This window comes from Microtus oregoni, unplaced genomic scaffold, assembly GCF_018167655.1.
Source record: "Microtus oregoni isolate MIOR12 unplaced genomic scaffold, Mior012 000035F_ref0000213, whole genome shotgun sequence".
NCBI classification, from domain to species: domain Eukaryota; kingdom Metazoa; phylum Chordata; class Mammalia; order Rodentia; family Cricetidae; genus Microtus; species Microtus oregoni.
Window position 1 is genome coordinate 21,598,749 of NW_024543094.1, and position 16,382 is coordinate 21,615,130.

Consider the following 16,382-nt stretch of genomic DNA (forward strand, 5'->3'; position numbering starts at 1 on the left):
TGTTCTGCTTGATCACCTTATACAACTCCTTTCTACCTCTGTCCCACTTTCCATGACCATTTCTTGACCTGTGACCCTGGCAATTACTTACTATCTGCGGAGTATGGATCCGGTACATCTAGTTATAGAATCCTTCTACAAGAAGTGCACGACTTAGCCGGGCGATGGTGGCGCACGCCTTTAATCCCAGCACTCGGGAGGCAGAGGCAGGCGGATCTCTGTGAGTTCGAGACCAGCCTGGTCTACAGAGCTAGTTCCAGGACAGGCTCCAAAGCCACAGAGAAACCCTGTCTCGAAAAACCAAAAAAAAAAAAAAAAAGAAGTGCACGACTTGCACCAGGTCCTCAGACTTTCTCCTGGGAACCCTTGTGGCTCAATTCCTGGTCACTATATATATATATATATATATATATATATATATATATATATATAATCCCCATGAAGCCTATATAACGCTTACAAGATGCAGGCACCTTGGAGCAGCTGGGTGTGTTTAGCCTGGACTGTGTCACACCCCAGACAGAACTAGAGAGGCAGTTTCTATGTATTCTGTCAGGGCTCCTTTTCTGCACAACATGACTCCCTCAGCAGACATGGTCTCTGACTGAACTGAGGTATACTAGGAGCTCTAGCATTCTGAGAACCCTGTAAAAATTTAGGGCAAGGGCTGGGGGCAGGGAGAGGAAAGGAGGATGAGCCCCAGGCAATTCTTCCCAAAAGGAGCCCTGAGATTAGGTGTCTTCTCTGGATGGCAAGAAAGCAGCTTAGTGAACCACATTCACCACAATCAATAAATCTAGATCCTTCAACTAATACGTATTTAATTAGGTGTCATTAAAGACTTTGTAAATTTATTCTAAAGAATATTCCTCCATTACCAGACACATTTCTAGAAGCTGAAAGAAAAAAGGTAGACCCACTCCCATCCTTCCCAGTGTAAGAGATGAGTCCAGGGCCTCATATCCTAGGTAAGTGCTCTAGCACTGAGGCATACTCCCAATTTTCAGTCTTATTCCTTTCTTGCCTACTTAGATGATGTCCTTCTCTAGCTGTTGGTGTGGATATGTGTGGGAAAGGATTGGAAAAACCTAACTGATACTTCCAATGCTCAGGAAAACATTACTCGAGTTATAGCATCAAAATGGATTATCTGTATATAACTGGGATGTTTAGAGTTTTAGGTGCAAGTGACCCTTTATATACTGATTGGAACCTAAATAATCAACATGTTAGTAGGCACAATTCTAAGTCAAAGTAGGACATTTATGCTGTCATGTAATTTGGATGCTTTCATATTATTAATAATCTCACCTTTGTAAAATAGGAAAGAAAAAAGGGGAAACTGAATGGGATAATAGGAATAATAATAGTGAGTAATAGCGTGCATACTTGTGAGCTATTTATGGACAATTTACATTGGTATAGATTCTTTTTTTAAAAAATATTTATTTATTTATTATGTATACAATATTCTGTCTGTGTGTATGTCTGCAGGCCAGAAGAGGGCACCAGACCTCATTCCAGATGGTTGTGAGCCACCATGTGGTTGCAGGAAATTGAACTCAGGACCTTTGGAAGAGCAGGCAATGCTCTTAACCACTGAGCCATCTCTCCAGCCCATAGATTCTTACATATTGATATAAATTCAAATTATATTTGTTGTATTGAATATACTCCTATTTCTGTTTATAATATTTGTACACCTATGCAAAGTTATTTTGTCAGATTGTATGCATGCATGTTTCTACCTCTCTTTAAGAAATTTTGTATACTGATACATTTTAGGATATATTTATCATATTGCACTATACATTTCTACCTCCGATGAAGATACTTGTACATTGTTTACATTTTTAAGTCACTGTTCTCATTTGTTGCACAGTGGTTTAAAGATTGTTTAATATTCATAGAAGTCTTAGTATTTAAGCTATATAGGTATTAAGCAGTTATAGGTCTATAGTCATCCATATATAGTTAGACTAATCAGGTTTTTTAGATACATAGAGATTGTATTCCACATTGATAGGTAATTTTCAACTACTTCAAATAACTGTAGACTATGGCATTTAAATAATTTAGGGTTCTGTTGACATGAGACACAATTGCTCCTGGCAGCATTGATCTATGCCCAAGAAAAAGTTGAGCACTAAAGACACTCCACTTGGAGCTTGTTTTCTTCTTTCCAAAACTGGCCTTTGGGTAAGGGACTGCCCATGCCTCGACCACTGACAAAATACACATTGTCTGGACTAGACAAACAGGGTAAAAAGACTGTCAAACCTTGCCAAGATAGGGTAAGATAGTTTTAAAAAATATTTCCTGCCTCTAAAGATGGTCTGTCAATTACTCTAGGTCTTAGCCAACGTTGGTTGCTCCAACACTGCAAATGAGACTTTGGGTGACTCATCAGGTAGTCAGTTGTCTCTGTCACCTACTGTACATTTTGAAAGCCGTCTGACTGTACTTCCGGCCTACTCAAGTAATATTATCTCCCTTCTCCCTTCGAAGGGGTTAAAGATTAGATAGTCATAGTTACTTTCCTCTTATGATTTAGCTAAGCCATTTCTAATACAAGACTTAGACTTCTTAGGATAGAATGATTATTAAAACATTTAGCATACGTTCCTTGCTTAATAGTTTATGCTGGTTATAATTCTAATTTTTATACATGATATCTGTTCTTATTGTATACAATTCTGTAGTGGGTTTGAAGCTCTTATTTAGACAAAAGGGATGATGAGGAACCTCCTTCAGCCAATGGCCTTTAAGAGGCTGGACCAGGTTGAAGCGTGGCTTTGGGGTGCCAAAAGGTCACAATCCCACCCACTCACCCCTAGCTTCCTGTGCTCCACACCTTGATTTTTGACACCCGTTCCTGTTCTGTGAGCTTTCCCTTTTAATAAAGAAAAACCTTAGAATACTCTATTTGGAGTTAGTTTGGGATCATCTGACTCGTGTTCCCCCTATTCTACATGTTCAGCACCACACAATTATCCACTTAGTGAGATATTATAGAGAAGTTTTTTTTTAATCTGAGTCCTTTAGAATTCCTGAGGTGTAGGAAATGCTGAAAAAAAAAGTGGTGGGAGACAGAGGGGTTGCTAGAGAGATGGCTCAGAGGTTCAGAGCATTTGCTGCTCTTGCAGAGGACCCAAAGTTTGGTTCTCAGCACCCACACAATACCTCACAACTAACTATCTTTAACTATACTTTCAGGTGATCCATTGCCTTCTTCAGGCTTCCATGGACACCAAGCATACAAATGGCTCTTATGTATGTATGCAAGCAAAACAGTCGTATGCATCCAATAAAAAATTTTAAAAATTCTTCAAAATACCATACCTAGGAAAAAAACAACTTCATGAAGATCAGAAGCAATGAACAGCAATGAGAGAAAAAAAACCAACTCTCTTTCTGTATAATATATGTAGATTATATATTATATAAACTATATATTAGTTATATTGCAGAACGTAGCACATTTTTATATATTATATACAGTATATTTTAGTATACAGTGTATTATATATTTTATTGTAAACATACATATAGGAAAGTCTAATAGAAAATTATGATATATACATATTTCAAATATGGGACAGTTGGATAACATAACAGAAACAGCAATTAGGCTACAATCAGTGTTATTGAAAACAAATGTCCCTACTAGTGTATCTATACTTCAAGAAGACAGATACTATCTTTTGTGTTAATTTTGAGTGTATGACACAAGACTGCGTCCAGGTCTTCACGCTGGATTGTGGAAACACGCATATGAGCTTACTCAATTTGGGTACTGGCTGTGTGTCCCAGAACTGGTATCTGCGCTTTGTGGCCTCATCAATGTTCCTGGCTGGGCCTTGGCATGCAGACAGCAGCTCCATTGCTCTCTGGATGTCCTGTAGCTTCTGAATAGGGATGGTAGGATTCTAGGAGAGCAGAGACACAGACACATGATATGAGGAAGCTGCCACCACTTTGGAACACAGGGCAACTCTGTGTATTGGCCTCAGAGGCTGCAACTCCTAAACACTGTCCCACCTCCTGGAAGCCTGCTGAAGGCTCTCTGTGAATATACCGAGATGAAACACCTGCACTGTTGCAGATGACCACTGTGATGGAGTTTCAATGGGGACTCTGGTGGTTTGGGAATGCTAAGTACACAGAAGCACCCTTTGCTTCAGATTCCCGCCCATCTGTGCCGGTCCCACTGTTCCTTTGGGAAAAGAAGGCAAAAAGTGACATGCAGGCATGCATTACTGTCACACAGCAGCCAGGCAGCCAGGAGCCTCGGTTGTGCTGTTAGCGTTAATGCTCTGCAGCAGCAATGGAGGGGCAGAGGAAACAACTTCTAGAATAGAAACTAGACAGACAAGAGATGATTAGAAGGGAAAGAGGGAAAAAAAGAAAAGAGAACCTTAGGGCTATGCTGGGAAGGAAATGGTTAAGAAGAAACCACTAACCCTGCTACTACTCTCTCCTGGACCATACCCAGCCTTTCTCACACTAGAGGAGCCCTGAGACAGAAGGCAGAAAAAAAGCTGCTCTGCAAACCATAATCCTTGGCAACCACTGCTTATTCACTCAACAGAAGTATGGAAAACTAGCCTCATTTTTAAGTAAAACATATTCTTATCTATAAAGTGGGCAGTATTTTAATTCCAAAATTCCTTTCTCAAAGTCCATATTCCAGGTTTTCTCTTACAGATTCCCATCTACTTAATTCTTCAAATGTAATAATAATACACAGAAACTGAGATTACATTCAAAATGAGACACAGGACCTGGGACTGGATATAGAATCAGTGGCTTTTTCCCCCAATATGTAAAACAACTGAATTTAAGGATTTTGATACCACTCAAATAATACTTTCCATTGTGATTTAGAAATGGATGGAAGAAATTTCAGAGCCATTAGATTTTGCTGTGTATCAGTACACTGAACATGAAGCACAGGGACAATGGACTCTCCAACAACTTTGGACTTCTGCTCAATTTTGAGTCTGAAATCTGTGCTCTGAACAAGCCCTTTATAACTTGAAAAGCTTCTCTAATTGAAGTACAAAACAGGCTGTCCTGTAGCTGCCTTATTTACTGGGTTTCTTTAGGTTCTTGACATTACCTAGTAGATAAAGCTATGAAGTCTAACTGGAGCAGGCCAACAGCTTACTGCCTCCACTCAGCTCCCATGAGCACAGCTCTACTGCCACTGAGTCTAGAAGCTATTTTAAAGATAGGGCCATACCTTAACGACACATACAAATTATAGCGAATACTTTCCTGTTCTAATCATTGCACTCCTTTTCTCTCTCCTCTTCCTCCCTTCTATCCCTTTTGGAAGTGGTACTAAGAATTGAACCCAGAGCCACATACATGTTAGACAAAAAAAGGCTCTACCACTATCTATCTCAGCTTTTTGATAAATTAGAGATAGGGTTTACTAAGTTGGCCACGCTGACCTTGAATATGAGATCTTCCCACATCAACCTCTCAAATAGAAACTGTTACAGGCATGAACCACAACATATGGCCCTGCATTTTTTTTCAGCCATGTTGTCAATTTTTCTTAGCGTAAATACTCAAATGTAATTATTCTCTTATAACAACAAAATAGTGTGTATCTAGCTATTCTTAGTTCATGTATGTAAGTTGTTTTAATTCCAGTTTTCTTTTGGCCTGCTGATTTCATACATAACTTCATGTGAAGTGCTTAGTTTTAATTCAATCATTTTTTGCATTAAAAAAACAACCACCTTTGGTCTATTTTATTTTCTAACACTTTAAGTAACTGATTTCTAAGATAAGAAAATTAATAACCACTTGAACTTCCAACATAATCTACTAAGAGACCTACAACAGGAACCGAGCTTACAACACAGTTCAACTAATGCTTGAATACATTTAACCTGACTTGAAAATGCAAAGTAGAATCTAGGCTTAAAAAAATCTGTCTACAGAGCCTGTACTGAGTTTGTTATAGTAAATTTTCTTTTCTGATAGTTGGGCTAAATCTTCCAAGACACAGCAAAAAGGAAATTATTTTGAAGTGATCATGAAGCAACATCTTGGTTCTGTAGGAGCCAATGATATTCCAGCTCCAGGGAGTCCCTAGAGTAGTTTATATGTGCTATCTACGCAGTGTCACCAGGCTGACTTGTGCTACAAATAATGGCCATTTGTGACACATTTTCCCCAAATGTTCACTATTTAAGTGCTTTCTAAAATTGGTACAAATAAATATACAACTTTTAAACTTATGTCAAAGTAAGGAAATTCACAGTTAATTTTTTTTTTTTAAAGACTGTGATTATTTGAAATGCTGGGGATTAAATGCAAAAACCTTGCACATCATGTTTGGCAAATGCTCAACCACTGGGCCACACCCTCGGCCTTAGGATTAATCTTTTCTTCTTTTTTGAAACAAGGTCTCCCTATGTAGCTCAGGCTGGCCTGAAACTCACAATCCTCCTGCCTAGGCCTCCTGGGTGCTGGGATTACAGGCGGGCGCCACCACGCTCACCTTATGATACATTCTTAAATCTATCCATTCACCTTCCATAGTATCACCACCTGGGGAGAAAGGCGAGAATGTGCATTAGCCCCCAATTAACTGCCCACTATTATGTTCTTACCTAAGAGGCAGAAATTCATACTTCTTTCCATATCTGCTTCCTAAAGAATACTAAATATCAGCTACATTCTTTGCCCATTATTTTACAAAATGAATACCTTAGGAGAAATCTGTCCAAGTCTTCTGCCACTAGAATGTCTGTAAAAAGGGTTGGGGTTGTGGCTCAGGCAGTAAAGTGCCTGCCTGGCATGCACAAGGCCCTGGGTTCAACCCCCAGCACCACATATAGAAATCTGTTAAGAATTCAGACAAGTATTTTAACTTTAATCCTTAAGTGTAAATCAGATAATTCTCTAAATATATCTACTGTCATCGTATGGCATTATCTATACCTGCTATAAATTTACAGGAGTGGGGTGGAAGAAACTTCAGCTTTTAAGAAAAATGTAATAAACAAAATCCCACATTAAAGCAGTTTCATTAAACATTAGCTTCTAATGTTTAAAAAACAAACTCTCTACCATATATATATTAGCAGTAGTAGTTCCTCTCACTCAGTTGGCTGCAGTTTCTTATCAGTACCCAGAGTGAGTGCTTAGAATCCCTGAGGGTAAAGCCAATGGCGTGGTAGAAGCAAAGAGCTGCCCACAACTGCAGGTAAGTGATGCGTTTATCTGCTGAAGCAACACCAAGAAATGGGAAAATATTTGCAAGCTGATGGTGGAAGTTCTGTCCAGTGGAACATTGATCACCTGAGGTCAAGAGGAAAGCTAAGGCAAAAGATTCAACTGTGTTCTTTCCCTCAGAGTCACTCAGGGCAAGAGACTCCTAGTTCTTTCATATAAAGCAGGTAGCAACAACAAAAGTTTCCAAAGACTGATTTATGTGACATAATATAAACTTCATATAAAAACTGATATCCACACAATTTACAGGTGCTGTTTGCCATGTGCACTGTACTTTAGAAAACAAAGCAATCTTCATTTAAAAAGATGTCACTTTAACTTCATAACAACTCTACAGACTGGGGGAAATGGGCTTTCCAGGATAAGGAAACAGATTCAAAGATAAGCAATACGATGTGAGGAATGGAGTCAGGCCATGTGCCAGATCTTGGCGCTACTGGCCCAGAAAGATTGACTTGAAGCTACAACCATTTGTCATATTTGTTGTTATTTTCTATTCAGTTTGTTTGGCTCTGGTTTCCTGTACCACCAGGGCCGTGTTCTCCTGTGTGACAGGAAGTAGGGATCTCCACAAACAGGTAATTGCCAACTGCATCACCAGACCTATGTACAACACAACTAGCTCTTCAGCAGGCTATCTGCCAACATGGGACCCAGATGAACAAGTTTGGTCTAAAATAGGGGTGTCCTAAGGGAGAACATGAGGAGGTGTTTCCCACCCTTAGCAATGGCATGAGGGATGGCCACTGCAGACCAGGCTGATTCAAAGTCAACAGAAGACTTACCCATGGCTGCTCCCGCTGAAATCTGCTGCCAGATGGCGTTGTGCTATGCAGGTAATTAGACAGACACCCAGAAAAATTAAAATGTGAATATCTTCTGAACTAAAAGTAATCACAGATTAAGTGTAACTTCAAAACAAAACAAAACAACAAAGCAAAAACAGAAAAACAAAAACAAAAAACAAAAAAACAAAAAACTCCTACCAGGCTCCCAGAGAGACATCCTTCTATGACTATAATTTACATACTACTACACAGAGAAGAGATGAGATGTCTGTACACATACAGAAGCCCAGTGTGTACCTCTTGGTTATGCAGATATCACCATGAGCTTCAGGGAAGCTATAAATACCCTCCAGTTACTACTGCCATTCAACACAGCCAAATGAATCACTCGCTACACATCTAACCCAAAGGGCACCCAAACCCATTTCTTCTGTATTGGGAAACAACAGCTGTGACAAGAAAACAGGCTCTCACTTTTGAAGACTGCTGAATTTTAATCTCCTGGGAGTCAGATGCAGAGTCAGACTTGGTACCCCCAGAATTCGGCTTCTCCTTTTTTCTCTTCTGTTTCTTCTTTTTCTTTTTTGCTCCCAAATCCCCTCCAGGGCTTCTGTAGGAAATGCAAGGAGAGAAAAACAAAGCAAAGGAAAAAAATCATTATATAAAACTGAGTTCATAAAAGCCATTACTTAGAAAAACCCATGTGATCTTCACAGTGAAGGACAACTATGTTAGGATGCATGGGATATGAGAGTGTCAGGTTGAAATGTCTATGATCAAACACTGGTTCTTGCTCTGTCATATAGCTAGTGTTCAGATGCTTCCTAAACATAAAAACTGTAGACACAAACCACATTTATAACCGAAATCAAAGAACATTCACAATCACTCCAACTCTAACTAACCTACTTTTTACTTAGCCCTTAAGACATACATCTGGGGTTAGTGATGGCTCAGAGGTTAAGAGCACTGGCTGCTCTTGCAGAGAAACTGGGTTTGGTTCCAAGCACCCACACTGTACTCACAACTGCCTGTAACTCAGTTCCAGAGAATCCAATGTTCTCTTTAGGCCAGTAAGGGCACCAGACATGCATATGGTGCACAAACTTATAAAACACTCATAGACATTAAAAATAAATCTTAGAAAAAGACCTACGTGTATAAAAATATTATAGGTACCTCTTTGGGGTGACACTATTCATCCTTTTCATATTTATTTGGCTTTGAACATACTAGATAAACACTCTACTACTGAGCTATATCCCTAGTACATCAAACTACTTACCTTAAAGCAATAGAAACAGTTTTTCCACATGAGAAAGTTTCTTTTAATTAAAAATTTTATGTTGATCAATAAAATCTTTAAGGTTTGTGGCAGTGAAATGACTCAGTAGGTAAAGATACCTGCTACTAAGCCTGACAACCTGCGTTCAATCCCTGGGACTCACAGGGTGGAAAGAAAACTGCTTTCCTTTCCTCCAGTTGTCCTGACCTCCACAGGCACACTATATCATGTGCACGCATGCACACATACATACATACATACATACACACACACACACACTGCCGCCGCCACCACCACCACTAAATAAAAACGTAATATATTTTCAAAAAAAAATTCCTAAGTATCAAAAATATTATTGAATAAAATATTTTTATTTGGAACCCTTCCCATTGCTGTATTCTGAAAAAGAGAGAAAACCAGAGACACAAGATTAAAAATTTTCACTTACTATCTAACTCTACCATGAATTTCATAGAAGGTACAATAAAATTTAACATCAAAGATTATCATTACATTTTTTGCCTATGTGGAGAAAGTAATGGAATCAACTGGTTTTGCTCCACTGTTGTAAATCAATTTGTCCCTGGTTATTTTCTTTCCTGACTTCTACCTAATTAGAATATATACAGTCATCCTCCAAGATTCAAAGTCATTAATGTATACTCGAAGCCTTATGATACTCTCTCAAAGACAGTAGTTTTCCAGTATATCTGCTTACAAATGTGTCTTCTTTAATCATATTTTCATTTTCCTATCATTTTCTAACAAAATTGGAAACGTAAAATTGTGAAACCTACTCTAGTCTCTTCTTTTCCTGGGAGTCTACACTAAGTAAGCTACATCTGCCCAGGAGCTGCATGGAGACTGGCCAGATTTTGCTGAAACATTCCTGTACAAAAAAGGCTGTTAGTGCAGAAGTATTTCAGCACATCTATCTTCCTACTTTTGGGTCGGCTTGTCCACAGGCAGAAATGCTAGTTCAAAGACCATGCTTTGAGTGTTGGTAAGTAATTAAGACTCTCCCCTAAATACTACACTGATTTCCATGTGCATCAGCAGGAAATAAGAGGGTATCACTGTCTTCCCCCTTCAGGAGTACTGTACTTGTATCATGTTTTCTCATTTGAAATAGTCTTAAACACAGAGTTGGGAGAAATTCACAGACTCCATTTATTTAATCATTAAATCAAGACTTGGGCTAGACATTTTCCCTATTGATTATTTATGTCATTTCAAGAATTGGTTCTTTATGCCTCCTTTCTATCAGCCATTCCCTAAAAATAATGTACAGGTTCCCTTTATGAAAGCATCCATCCATACCTATTTATTTAGTACTCAGAATACACATTCTCATTTTTCTAATGTATATGTATATAGTATGCATACATGCACAAATACATGCACATGTATCAACCCAAAGCTGACATTGGATATCTTTCCTGATTGCTTTCCTCTTTGCTAAGTGAGGCAGGGTCTCTCACTGAACCAAAAGTTCACATATTTTAGACAGTCTTGGTAGCCCGCTAACTTAGGGGATTCCCCCAGTTTGCCTCTCAAGTGCTGGGATTACAGCTGGTGACCATGCCTGCCCAGTTTTTATGTAGGTTTTGGGGGATTCTCACAAGTACTTTATATATTGAGCCATCTCTCCAGCTGCACTTAATCTCATTTGAGCCTCACAAAACCCCAGACTGTTATCTTCTGGCTTCTGCTAGCTGTTTCAATCATAAATACTTTATTCAGTGTAACTGTTTAAAACTTTATGGTAAAATTATGAATAGGGCAGAGATAGTATTTTAAATTAGCCCACCACTGATGGAGGAAGGTCATTGGCTAATAAAGGAACTGCCCTGGCCCATTTTATTGGTTAGGACATAGGTAGGTGGAGTAAACAGATCAGAACGCTGGGAGGAAGAGGAAGTGAGGTCAGAGACTCCACAGCTCTCTCGGGAGCAGACGCCAGAGAGAGACGCCTCAGAGAGAGACGCCATGCTCCTGGGCAGATGCACGCTATGAAGCTCCAAGCCAGGATGGACTAGGCTAGAATCTTCCCGGTAAGACCGGTTCTCACAGATTATTAGAGATGGGTTGATCGGGATAACAGGATTAGCCAGTAAGGGCTAGGGCTAAAGGGCCAAGCAGTGATTAAAAGAATACAGTGTCTGTGTAATTATTTTGGGCATAAGCTAGCCGGGGGTGCTGAGAACGCAGCCCTGCTGCCCCTATTACTACACACCACCGCTTCTTTTCTCCCAGCATGCATAGAGGATATTGGGTAACCAGGCACCTACGTAAACAGTCAGGAGAAGCTAATGGCTCCTGATCTGATTAGCATTCACCAGATGCTGCAGTTTCTATGTGCCTAAGTCTGGAGTTTATGTTTATTATTGCTCTAGGCAGTAGAAACAGAGGAGACCCAGACCTCTAAACTATCATACTAACAGGGTATGCTGTTATAAGCTGTTCTGATTGTGGGCATAGTGGGTCTGTGGTTCTAGATCTCTTCTGCTGTCCTTGAGAGTAAAACACAAGCAGTAAACTTCCTGAACAAAAGTCATCAGTAAACTGAGGTGAGGTGAAAGTGAGTGTAAGGAATTAAGAATTTTGTTGTTGTTGTTTTTGTTTTTTGAGACAGGGTTTCTCTGTGGCTTTGGAGCCTGTCCTGGAACTAGCTCTGTAGACCAGGCTGGTCTCGAACTCACAGAGATCCGCCTGTCTCTGCCTCCCGAGTGCTGGGATTAAAGGCGTGCGCCACCATCGCCCGGCTAGGAATTAAGAATTTTTTAATGAGGTAAAACCAGAGCAGCAGCTTGGGCAAGAAGTAATTCTATGTCCTTGGATATCTGTGAATATCTTAAATGGAATGTTCTTGCCTGAACCCTAAACACTGACTGCTGATAAAGATAATTGCAGAAGGCAGATCTCTGCAATTACCCAGGAGAGAAGAACAAAGGCTTGGCAGAGGGAAACTGTATTCACATGTAGTAGGGGAATGTGATTAGTAAGCCCCCAAAACACAGGAAACAATTCTGAACTGTGGGAATTAATTCCCAAATATGTAACAGAAAGGGAATTAGAGCTACAGTGAAAATATACAGCAAAAAAACAAAACATTACTTTATTCACAAAGCAATAACGTCAAAATTTCCTTGAATTACGGTTTAACCTTAACCACTTAGCTCTGATAAATTGCTCAGGAAAAGATGACTAATTACTGTATGTTGTGGCTTGTAGCATCCCTAGATGCTGCTGCAGTTGTGAGCAGATTTAAAGCAGGTTTTTTTTTTTTTTGACATCTTTCATGGAGAGCTGGAGCTCCTTCTCTCTTCCTTTGGGACTAAGTGACCTTTGACTTGCTCTGACTGTAGTAGAAGTGGCACTATGTGACTTTCAGGTCACAAAAGGCCATGCATCCCTTCTTCTAACACTCTCATAAGCCTGGCTCCCTTAAGAATCTGCCATGATGATGAGGCCCATGTTGACTCTCTGGTTGAGTTGGAAACGGAGCTTCTGGCTCAGGTCCAGCATAGTGACCATCCATGTAAGTGAATCACATAGATCCAGCTCAGGGGGCCCAAAGTCTGACTCCAACTGTGACTTTGTAGAACTTACTTTTGTGGTGCTGTAATGGAAACATCTGACGACATAAGAGAGTAAAGATTTGTTTGGACTCGGGGTTTTAGAAGGTTCAATTTATGGCTAATTGGCAACCATGCATGTGGGCAGAAACCCATGGTGATTGGAGTATCTTCAGACTACAATGGGCCACCAGCACACATAGAAAGGAGAATATGGGAAGGGGCAAGGGTAAGATATTACTCACAAGGATACCCCCAGTCCACATGACCAACATCTTACAACCAAGTTCCAACCCCTACCTTTCAGCACTTCTCCATTTTAGGAACCAAAGGTCCTTTTCTTTCCTTCCCTTTTGTTTTAAAGACAGGATTCTCAGTATTTAAGCTGGGCAGACCTCAAATTTAGTATGTATCCCAGGCTGGTTTTTCAGCTTTTGCCTTATAAACAAACAGAGCCATATACTCTCTTTTGGCTGTCCTGACTTCCATGCCAAGGAGTCTTTTGTCCTGGAGCCAAGGTCTCTGGGTGAATCAGAAGCTGAAGAGCTCTGATTTGTGCAGTAAGACAGAAATATGCCTTCACTGACTTAAGCAACAACTGTGAGGTTGTCCATTACTATTTCACACTCTAGCACACAATAATCTTTATGCCCACCATCATACAGTATTCCTTCTTTTATCAGTTATTCATGTGTTAAAGTAATAAGCATTACATTTTACATGGATAATTCATTCCTTTCTAAGTCCAAAATACAAAAACATATGCAGCTGTAGATTCATGTTTCCCTGTTCCTAACCCTAAAATAGAAAGCAGTATTTACTGCTGAGGATCTATTAAGACCTTGTCAAGTGGTACCCTGGTGGCCTAAAAATAGTAATGCATTCCCACCCCAAAATGAGCAGTTTATTTTCATCGGTAGAATCAAACTTACGATCAACATATTTATATTTAAAATTATCTGGTGATTAAGGGGGCCCATAAATAGTTGACTGACAACTGGACTGAAATGAGTTATCAGAGCCAGGTACTGGAGCTAGAAACATGCTGTAGATAAGCCTGGTTTGGGATATTCTGATTTGGAACAAGGATACTTTAGGTTTTCCTCCTAGATGTTTTTAAGTTGGCACCTTATGAAGTGGTGACAGTACTGTGATTATGTGGGAGTCACATGTAGATGCATGTGTATGTGCATGAAATAAAAGAAATCAGTTCATACTGACATCAAGAGTTCCTAATGCCGCCTGTTAAAAGATATAACAAATACCTTTTTTTTTTTTTTTTTTGGTTTTTCGAGACAGGGTTTCTCTGTGGTTTTGGAGCCTGTCCTGGAACTAGCTCTTGTAGACCAGGCTGGTCTAGAACTCACAGAGATCTGCCTGCCTCTGCCTCCCGAGTGCTGGGATTAAAGGCGTGCACCACCACTACCCGGCTGAAAGAGTGACTGGTGTATAATGTTTGGCTCTCAGGGTAGCTCCAGTCATGTACCGCCAGACAGTAAAACCCCCCTGAAAAGTAACAATTTGCCCCACCTTTCTTGTAAAGATTACTGAACCTAATACCAAACATTCTCTAAATTTTTACTTAATATTCAGCACTGTATTGTGTTCATAGGGAAGCTGAAGTCTCTGAAGAAATACCCTTGCTTCTTAAGACAGGCAGCACCTCTCTGTCAGAACCCTTTTCTAGAAACCACCAGGAGTCTAAATAGCCCAGATTTTTAAAGCACTTTCTTACAGTAGGATAGGGAATGAGTATCCATGATTGTGTGCATGCTTGAAACTTTATGAAATCATCTTCAGTGTACACACGTTTGTCATGTGTGGCTTTCAAGCAAATATATATTTAAGATATTGGAGAGAATACAGAGACATCAGAAGCAAAAATACCAGATTATCTCATAAAAAATCCTTAAATAAGTTTATCACCTATAATATAAACTAGGACTGTAATGTGATGAAACTTTGTATTAATTAAACTCTGAGAGTTAGTTAATACTACTCACCCAAACTTCTTCCCTAAATTCTTTGCTGAAAGAATTCTTCTTTTTCTTCTTCTTTAAAGACAAGGTCTCTACTGTACAGTCCTGGTTTACCTAGAACTCACAATGTAGACCAGAATGGCCTCAAACTTATAAAGACACATCTGCCTCAATCAGATTCATCCCAAAGGCTGAGATTTAAAGTGTGTGCTACTACACCCACTTAAACTGGTACTTTTTAATTTTGGTATAATGAAGAAAATATACTCAACTTTAACTAGGCCTTGTTTATAAATTCTCCCTTCCCTTGCTCACCTAATCATCAAAAACTGGCAATGAACTACAAAAGCTGGCACCAAATGCTTTATCTCTTCTTCGAATTTTGTATACCTATTCCAACCTTCCCAATCCTTAAATGAGGTCAAGCTACTTTCCATTTCTCAGAAGCCTTAAGAAAACTAGGGTAGGGAGTAAGAGTTGACAGGGGTATATCCTCATATTACTTAGTAATATTAGTAATCCTTATATTATTAAGACAACAACAATAAAAAACAGTGAAGGGATCAAAATGGTGTGACTGCAATGCCAACATCCAAGACAGCAAGGCTAAAAGAAATCATGTGTCTGGGGCCAGCCTACTCCTCAAAATATGACTACTGGCAGTGACAGTAAGTAGTGGCTGAAGAGCAGCTCATTACAGTTCTGCAAAAGACCCAGGTTTGGGTCCCAGCACCCACACTGGGCAACTCACAACCTTCTATAAAGCCAGTTCCAGGAATTCTGACACCTTCTTCTGGCCTCGATGGGCACCTACAGACAAGCAGTCATAGACATATACACAACTAATAATAATAATAGTAAGAGGAGTAGTGGTAATACTGAAGATAATACAAAGACAAAGATAAGCTGAACTATAAAGAATTCAAAACAATAATCCATTTTTGGAATTTCTGAGTTCCTCAGAACTGATTTATTTATCTGTAATTGTGCACGCATGTTTGTGACTGTGTGCTCTTTTCTAAACACTCAAGAGGCCAGAAGAAGGTGTCAGATATCCGTCTCTATCACTCTCTGAACAATCCTCTCAGGCCAGAATCTCTCCCTGTACCTGGAGTACACATTCCCTACTCTAGGCTAGAAGCCAGTAAAGCCCCAAATCCTCCTGTTTCTTCCTCCATGGGAGCTGTGGTTAAAGTCGTATTGCAAGGTACACCTGGATTCTTATGTGCCTGCTCAGCAGCAGGCATTGTTAAATACAGAGTCAGCTCTCCATCCCCTCCTCAGAACTTTCAACAATAATCCTAATGTAATTCAACAATTATACTCTCAGGTTTCTAAACAAACAAACATAAAATATATCTACACAGAAATTTGTATGTGGAAATTCATACCTCAAATGGAAACCTATCAACTGATGAACAGATAAGGAAAGTGATGCATATCCATATAATAGATTACTATTCAAAAATTTAAAAATGCAGCACTTATACACACA

The 16,382-nt window shown here is 39.5% G+C and overlaps 1 protein-coding gene across 3 annotated transcripts in view; it reads right to left on the reverse strand.

The window, feature by feature from the left end:
* Positions 1–16,382, reverse strand: part of Nmt2 (N-myristoyltransferase 2) — a 45,045-nt gene that overhangs the window by 17,789 nt on the left and 10,874 nt on the right. Inside the window, exons 2-5 of one of the 3 annotated variants that reach the window (XM_041630738.1) lie at positions 8,520–8,655; positions 8,043–8,085; positions 6,521–6,570; positions 3,785–3,929 (exon numbers count right to left, since the gene is read on the reverse strand). In XM_041630738.1, coding sequence (XP_041486672.1) covers positions 3,785–3,929; positions 6,521–6,570; positions 8,043–8,085; positions 8,520–8,655 — 374 coding nt within the window. The remainder of the gene's footprint in view (positions 1–3,784; positions 3,930–6,520; positions 6,571–8,042; positions 8,086–8,519; positions 8,656–16,382) is intronic. The other 2 variants (XM_041630737.1, XM_041630736.1) reach the window with 2 other exon arrangements.